This window comes from Astatotilapia calliptera, chromosome 7 (genome assembly GCF_900246225.1).
Source record: "Astatotilapia calliptera chromosome 7, fAstCal1.2, whole genome shotgun sequence".
Lineage (NCBI taxonomy): Eukaryota > Metazoa > Chordata > Actinopteri > Cichliformes > Cichlidae > Astatotilapia > Astatotilapia calliptera.
The window spans coordinates 47,095,172-47,104,226 of record NC_039308.1 but is presented as its reverse complement, the minus strand read 5'-3'; the positions used below and the strand labels follow the sequence as shown (position 1 = coordinate 47,104,226).

Genomic DNA, 9,055 nt, shown 5'->3' with positions numbered 1-9,055 from the left:
TTGATTCTTTACTTGCTATGAAAAACATCACCAGGGCTGTGACTAAACAAATAAAAAATTAAACTGTCTCACGTACATTTAAACATTTCTTTACCAGAATGCTGAATTACAACCCATCAGATTCTCCCTTGTTTTAATGACAGAACTGTAATTAATTCTATAATGCCCTTTGTATCATATTTGACACATGAGTTTCTGAGACCTCTATCTCATCAACATGATCAATACTTGCCATAATTTCAAAATGTTAGGAACAAAATTCTTTTTTATTCTAAAATTAACATTGTTGTTGTTAACAAACAGTTGCCAAAAACACCTAATGTATCAAATGTGATACAAAAATATATCATACACAAAATGATATAGCAAAAAAAATTGTGAATTTTGTTATAAGGGTCAATAAACATCTCAGTTCCAAAAAATCAGAATTTTTGGGCTAATTTTTTGATGGGTTGGGTCTTACAGGGTTAAGGGCAATTGTAAATAAAATGCAGTTGTTTAGTTATGTCTCAAAAAGTACTTTGCAAGGAGTACCAACTACCTCTTGAGCTATGGCCCAGCCAGTGGAATGAACTAAACCATGTTATCCATGTGAATGGAGAACCTTATCTTCACCTTCTGGACAGAAACATTACTCTAAATGAATGCTAATGTTGCTCCTTGAAATGTTCACAGGCAAATGATTCCTAACAAGTCCGCAGCAATAACCGCATCCCTATCACAGACACTGTGCTTCAAGGTAGTCCTGCTGGACTATGGTGGCAAAAAAAAAAAAAACCCAACAGATTTAATGGTATATCATGTTTTTTTTCACTTTTTTTTTGCAGTGTAATGTTTGAGTGAATCTTTATTTGCTTTTGTCTTGTGCTGCACCACATTAAATGCATACATGCAGAATATCAGCATAATGTAAAGAGACAGCAATTGCAGACAGCACAGCACAGCTGTAAAAATAGGCATAAAGAATTACACATAGCGATGTAAACAAAAAGCAGATGTTTTACGAGGTTGGAAATACATTCAACATGCTTGTAGACCTCAAGGATACGTATTATGTACTTTGTGAGCATATTTGAATGTAAACAAAAACCTGATTGTTTAAAAGCCTCCACAGGACACCTTTAATCACTGCATGACCATATTCATTATTACCAAAAAAAAGTCTCATAAATAGCATCAATTTACTTTAATATAGACAAGTTCACACATATCTACTTACATCATCTGTCATGCTTATGGTAAAGGGGTTCCTGGTGTTGTGGGTTACATAAGCCTGCCTTTGCTTTCACATACTGCAGGAGCCCACTCATATCAGTGGGTGACATCCCTCCAGGGAGAGTTATGCATCCCCAGGGAGGTGAGAGCATGTCATTGGTGCAAACGGTTGGCTAAGGCTCAGAGGGAGCGTTTTAATTGTAGCTTGTGTCATGTTGAAATAGTCAGTAAGGCTTTGGTGACAGAAAAGGTTGCCAGCAATAAATGGTGTTGTGTTACAAGTATGATATGTTTTTACAGGTCTTCCAATGGTTACAGTGGCTCATGCTCTTTTTTGAAATGTGGAGAAATGAGGTCTTCTTCATGTTAAATGGATCTACGCCTTTGTTTTATTCAACACAATCGTGTTTTGGAGAATTGGGCTTTTATGCTATTTAAATAAAAAGTGCTTATGTGTACAATGCATTCAAACTTAGAATTATTACATTGAAAATACACAGGAGCAGGTTTGCGGTTTGTGGAGGCCGCCATGTTCCCAGCATCATATTTGAATATAGTGGCTGGTATGTGGTTAGAGACTGGCCACATACTAGCATATTGCCAGAGAAGGGGTACTCTACACCAAAGAAGCGAAAATGTCATCCTCTTTCTCATAACCTCAGGCCTCATCTCCTGAACTGAAGCCAGGGCTCTAACACATGAAAATGTGCATAAACATGTTATTTATTCCCGATATTGTTGTAGTTACTTATTGTCAGCAGATTAGACATGCGACCCTAAGCAACAACAGTGACATGTTATAAGCCTACATTCTGCCAACTAATATTAGGCTGAATCATCCTAAAAATAATATTTTCTGATAAACTGATAAACAGTTTGATTACATTCTCACATCATATGAGAGTTTATTCAGTAAGGGTCAGACAGAGAGAGCAACAACCCGACACTGACAGCTGAGGTAAACAGTAGACTCCTACAGATAGGAGACAACTCTGGGGCAGCTCCAGAACCAGTCTAAACAATAGCAGAAACACAGGAACAGGTCTCTCTTGGCTAACTAAAATATGTTTGTCCTACAGCGACCACCGTAGCTAAGATTATGCACTATCCACATTATGGGATGGGAAGTTTTACACATACAAGACCATGTGGTTGAAAGGAAGCTTGTTATTTTCTCCTCAGATGTATGAAATACAACTGAGAGACAAAAAGTGCTTATTTTAAACATTTCAGGTTGTACGTTCACCAAGTCTGAGACTAACAAATATGCAGTCCAATCAATCCACAGTTAATGCAAAAAGCTCTCCTGACTGTCATAAGTCATTTGAAATTATCTGTAATATTTCACATGCCAGTTAATTTGAAGGTAATTTCAGAGGCATTGTTTGTTCAGCTGAAAAGCAAAAGTCTAATTAATCTGCACGGGCTGCAGTGAACGGCGAATAGCTATTGTAAAGTCATTCCACACCTGAGAGGAAGTGTTCAGAATATTCTAATTGTATTCCCATTTCAGCTGTCAGCAAGAGTGACGAATAAGTTGCCAATCTGCTGACTGTGAGACAGATGAAATTGAACGTTCAAGCTTTGCGAGTGAATTTGAGGTTTAATCTTAGCATCCAGCCAGAAAATACTAATCCTTGTGATGAGTGTATGCATGTTCATTACCAGAAATGAAAGTATAAGCCAAGTGGAGAACAATCAGCGACAGCACTCACCACAAATAAAGTCTTTCCCCGAGTGCTTTATTTGCACAGTAAAACTTTTCTATTGTCCCTGCCCTATCAATAGGGAGACAAGAGAGAATGCAAATCCAGAGCAACCAACCTCTACTCCACACTCAAGTGTGAGCTTAATTAGCTTCAGGAGCAGGTTTGTTGAACAAAAACATGAAGAGCCAGACATTGATCAAGGGAAAGGCTCGAAAGATAAAGCACCAATGGCAACCTGAGTTGTCTTTAATTAAAAGTAAAGGGTTTATCCTTGCAAACGGGAGCTGCTGGTCTCTAAAGGGCACTCCAATTACAGACTGAGACAAAAGGGAAAAAATCCACTGGAGTAGTGAGCTTGTCGTGTCAGAGTTTTGATTTGTGTGGTGTTACAAAAGCCATGTAAATTGATGCGTGTAAATTTGTTGTGTGCGTGTGTGTGCGTATGAGAGACAAATATATGTATAAACGGGTATTGTACTTGTAAAAATATGTAAGTGTCGGGTCAGCAAAGAGAGTCTGGTTATGATTTTCCATTCTTTGAAGATCTGTGTGTGTGTAACGTGTGCACGTGCAAGTGTGCTGGAGAAGGGTAGGGGCTGGGGTTGGAAAGAAGGCGTCCCTCTAGCGGTCCCTCCCCAGCCCTGCCCCTTCACATAGAGAAGTATCTTGTAGCAGGTCCCAAAACTGGAAACTCATTCAGTCTCTTCTGAATGGAGTGTCTTTAACACAACAGTGGAGGACTTAACTCTTCAGCAACGAAAATATGAGAGCCCTGCATCTGGTTTTTGTTGGTGCCTTCCTGAGTGTACTGCTCTGCCTCCCCAGCCCTGGTCATGGAGGTAAGTGCCACTGCAAATCCCTCTTTTAGTGTCCTGGCTCTCCCCTTCTGCTCCCATTTGTCAGAGATCCACAGAAAAAGATCAGATCACCATCTCTGTCTGAGGCTTCCCCTCTGCATAAATCCAACCATGGTTGGCTGACAAGTTAATCCCTCAAAACAAACCCAGTATCAACGTTATCCTTTACAGATGCTGCACTGGGCTACAAACTTTCTAAGTAACTCCACATCAGATCTTCAGTTGTCTCCCTTTTACTGTTGTTTATTCATTCTCACGGGACACATGTCACTCACTGTTGTAAAACCTTTTATATTCTTCGATGAAACTCAATACACTGAGGAAAAGATGAGCAATGGTCTGACCACTTGTCCAAAGGCTGGGGCAACATCTGTCGGCTTCTCCTCTATCGCATTTTTTCTTCTTTTTTTTTTTTCTTTTTTTTGCTTTCAAGTCTGTGGTGAGCTGAATGAGTGAGCGCATTTACCTTGGGAATGTTTGCATTGAAAGCGTGTTGCCAAAAGGCAGGAGGTAGAGAAGTTGAAGCCCTCTTAGCTGAGGTCCTGCTGCCGGCAGCAATGAATGGCTCTTTCAGAGGGGAAGTGCACAGTGGAAGGCAGAGCCGCTCCTTATCCAACAAGAGAGAAGAGAGATGAAAGTAGCAGTGAGAGAGAGAGAGAGAGAGGTGCTAGTAAACGAGTGAGAGAGGCAGTGTGTGTGCGTTTACAGGAAGCAGCCGCTTGATGGCCAAAGGATTATACAATGATCCCTTAGAGTAAAGAGGTACAGATATACTTTCTCACTATGATGAGCTAGTTTAGTCCTGCTGGATGCAAGTGCAGTTTGTGTGAGATGCAGAGTGCTGTGTGTCTTAATGGGAAATGAAACCCCCCTGTCTTCAAACAGCTTAAATAACTCACATTGCCACAAAGTTGTACACATGGCAAGTTGGCATGTTCAGCCTTGGACTTGAGCAGCTGTTGGGTCCATTGTTTTCCCCCTGCTGTCAGATTTTCAAACCCTCGCTGAAAATTCCACTCCAATTAAGTCTGGACAAATGTCTCCATTGGCAGCTAAAGTGAAAAAGTGTCCCTTGATCTGCATGTAGGAGTATTGCTTTGTTTTAGTGGCACATAGTCAAAGCTCGGCCGGGGAGCTGGACTCGGTTCTTCGGCACTGTGATCTGTTCACGGCAAGCATGAAAAGAGTCATCTGCCATTCTGTTTGCTCATTTCTAGATAAACCCCGCTGACGGGCGTGACAGTGACCCCTCTGCTGAAGAATTAGCTTTACACTGAGCAAACAGTGCTGTCTGAGTACAGAAAAATATGATTTGCTAGCGATTTATTTGCTAGCCTTTTGCATAACTGTAATTTATGTCTTTATTTAGATATAAAGTACACATTCACATGTTGGTGTTATAGTTACAGTAGCTTTGCAGTTCTCCACATTTTTAAGATGAAATGTTCCTTTGATTGAAAATGTGGCAGAATATAACACAAAAACTGCACCGGGGAACGATTTCTCCTCATCTAATTTTCTGCTGGCACAATCCTCTGTGCCTCAGTGTGAACAGCACTCACCCACTGACCCTAGAGAACTAAATGCTAATGTTGACCAGATGTACCAAGTCACTGATTAGATTTTGGCCCCCTCTGCTCTACAAAATGCCTGCCACAAGCTGTTGGGGGATTCTTCCATAGGCATCCTAGAAGGCTTACAGAGGGTTTCATTTCCTCCCAGTGTTTAAGTCTTCAGCTGTCACGGGACATGCACGCATGCACAGTGTCCAGATGCTTTGGTATTTTTTGTAGTCGTTTGCACCTTTCTACTGGGGATGCCCATACTGAAGTGGTAGACTTGTAGTCACTTTTATTGCAGTTCTCCAAGTCCAGAGAAATATAATCACTTCTGCCACAACAGCAGAAGCAAGCAGCACAGTGAGACGTCCACTATCACAACACTTTATATGAGCTTTCTTCTGTGGTGCAATATCCCATTTTCCAATTGAGTCTTATGCTGCTGTTTTTCATCCACTTAAATTGCTGTGAAAAAGTATTTGCTCTGTTTCTGATTTTTTTTTATTTTATTTAATGTCACACTTACCAAAAATCACCCCAAATTTTTTCATAGTACTCACGTGACATGTGAATTAATGCAAAAATGCAGTTTTTAAAAGATGATTTTATTTATCAAGGCAGAAAAAAAGTCTTTCACATAACTCTGGAGGAATTCTGTCCCAATCTTCTTTGCAGAATACTTTTAATTCAGCCACTACCTGTTTAAGGTCATGCCAAAACATCTTGATTGGATTTAAGTCCAGACTTTGACTAGGCCACTCCAAAACCATTTTGTATTGCATGCTACTAACTTGCTGGTGTGTTTCGGATCATTGTCCTGCTGAATAACCCAAATGAGAGTGCGCTTGAGCTTCATGGCACAAACTGATGGCCAGATATTCTTTACTTCAGGATTTGTGAATAGAAAGCAGAATTCATGGTTCCGTCAATTACAGCAAGTCATCCAGATCCTGAAGCAGCAGAGCAGCCCCAGACAATCACATTACCACCACTATATTTGACTGTTACTATTATCTTTTTTTTCTATTAAATGGTGTGTTAGTTTAAAACCAGATGCTTTTCTAAAAATGTGGGAAATTGTGTTCTCTTTGGTCAGCAGTGTTTTGGTTTTTTTTGCCTAGAAACACTCCCACATATGCCATTTTTGCCCAGTCACCTTCTTGTTTCTGAATCATGAACTCTGACCTTATCTGTAAGGCCAGTGGCAAGTAATGTCTGCAGTTCTAATACAAATTCCTGCAACAAAAGCGATATTTTTTGGACACACAGCCAGAAAATCTGTAGTATTCTGTATTCATTCGTTATGAGAGCACTTTTTTCATATCAAGAGAAACTCGCTTTATCATGGTTGTGTCTGAAATTGGACTTGACATGTTCCTGTTCTGAGTCTTTAAAACACCCTGCAGCTCTCTATCTGTTCAGCAGACTTTAAAGCTGCCCTTTAACAAAGTTTGGAAAAATTGGATGGGTAGTTATTTCCAAATCATAAATAGCTCCCCAGTGCATACACGTTGTTTGGTTGCCCTGGTAATAGAGTTTTTCCTCATTTTTCTGTCTGTTGATAAGTGCACAAAGTTTGATGTTCCTAAGGAAGTCACATCTACTGCCACTCCCACTGTTGGCTGTTATTTACTTATTTACTGATTTCCTTTTTTCTTGCAAATCTTTCTAAATTAGGTATCTTGTTTGTTGTCTTGTTTTGCTTTCTGAAAATCCATTTATGAGATGTAGGCATTTCTAAAATACAGATATGAACAGACAAGCCCCTGCTGGCAGAACAAATGCTGCTGTGCAAATTGCTGCCAATGAATATGTTATGAAATACATACCATCTATCATCGCAAAAGCACTGTTTGAATTCCCATATACCTAATTGAGGAAGCTTTTCCTAAATTGCTCAGATAACACACATTAAGAGAACATCTACTACAAACAATATCAAATATTTTATGCACATTTGTAAGTGTTTCAGAGATGTCTTTCTGCTGAATGTGTTTGCATTTTCAATTGCAAAGCTTAACGAAGGGATTTGCATCCCAAGACTGCATATGAGCCAGCTATCTCCCCATGGGTATAATGTTACTATGGTAACAAGAAAAAAAAATAAATATGGAATTTGCCTCGGCTTTGTGAAGTGTCCGTATACAAGGCCTCCACATGTTCCTTGAGAGTTGGCAGGGAAAATGGTGTGACTACAAGTGTCTGCACAGAAGATTAATAAATCCAATATTTGTGCTGGGAAATTGATGAGATTAGCCTTTATTCCAGGTTGTACTGGTCCCGCAGACATGCTTCGTGACCCTTCCCTCAACTTTTAGTCTAAACACAACGTAAAGCTAAGATAGGATAGAAAAGTAGCTTTTGGAGTAAATGTAAACAAGAAAATCTGTGTTTATAAAAGGAGGGAAGAACACGCAGCTCCTCATCTGCCTTTTGTCTCTCAAGGGAGGACCAGGTGCTTGTAGCTCACAGTGAAATGCTTTTGTATTAAAACTGAGCGTCTTATATCCATGTTAGTGTTGTTAGTACACTGTCATAACAATGCTGGGTTCAACATTGCAGCTGACCAATCACGTTCTCTAAGCTTAGAGTTAGCATTAGCCAAGAAGTTAGCTAATGCGATGAAAAGCTATCACAAGCAAACCAACATAAGTAACCTAAATTTGGCTGAAAGCAAAGCTAAGTTGGTAATATAGTTGTTGTTTTGCATAACTTCATAAAGAAAACTTTAGAAATGCTTACCATTTGTTCCAAAAGAGAGTTTTGTATAAAGAAAGACTTTTTTCCTCTTTTCCACCACAGTGCAGGGCAACGGCATCACAACATGACTTATCAGTTTCATGTTGATCCTAGTGGACCAACATCAGACACACCCATCCACTATATAGTGTTTGCTACATAGTGGACACAGTTAGAATAAGTAAACACTGTAACGGATAACAGCACAATCTATACACATTACTACCATATTAATCTATGCACACCTATTCATTTCTGCATACTTTACCGTAAATGTATCCACTTACAAAAGGATGAGAGAAACTGCAACTGTGCTACAAATCTTTTATGAATTATCATTATGCTTTTCATTTCATAAGCAAGCTACTTTCCACTAACACATTTACAGTTTAAATTGACCAGCTAAAATCTGTAATTTGAAAGTCATGCTGCTCTGGCATAGAAGGAGATGAGCCACTGCACGGTTGAAACATCTGAGGAGCATTATGCTTGCCAGGCACTCTCAAAGAGTAAGAAAATCAAATTAGCTCCATATCTGGTGTCTCTGTTTTGTTTTGTTTTTTTGTTTTGTTTTTTTTTTGGGGGGGGGGGGGGGGGGGGTTGTTTGTTTCATAACAGATAAACAGGCTGCAACACATGATGTCTCGATGGATGTAGCGCTCCTTCTTCTGTACACTACCTTTCATAGCGTCACTTCACTGCTTTGTAGTGCACTATAGGGGAAATTCACAGTCAAGATATAGAAGGCTTATGCACTTACATAGCGAATTGGTGGACAGTTCAGACACAGCCATGTTTTATTTCCCAAGAAAATATGAGCTATAATCTGCTTCAAAACACAATAATACAAATCCCATCATTGAGGAGAAAGCAGGGTTTTGTTATGTTGTTTTATCTTAACATTTGCCTTAAAGAAAACAAAAAAAACCTCAACTCTGATTGCTTATGCACTGCAGACGAAGTGCATGTCATCAAA

The 9,055-nt window shown here is 39.5% G+C and overlaps 1 protein-coding gene across 1 annotated transcript in view; it reads left to right on the top strand.

The window, feature by feature from the left end:
• Nucleotides 1-3,602: 3,602 nt before the first annotated feature.
• The window catches only part of cspg4 (chondroitin sulfate proteoglycan 4), a 73,471-nt gene continuing 68,018 nt past the window's right edge, over nucleotides 3,603-9,055 (top strand). The window contains exon 1 of the mRNA XM_026175228.1: nucleotides 3,603-3,763. Within this exon, the coding sequence (XP_026031013.1) occupies nucleotides 3,688-3,763 (76 nt within the window). The 5' untranslated portion in view covers nucleotides 3,603-3,687. The remainder of the gene's footprint in view (nucleotides 3,764-9,055) is intronic.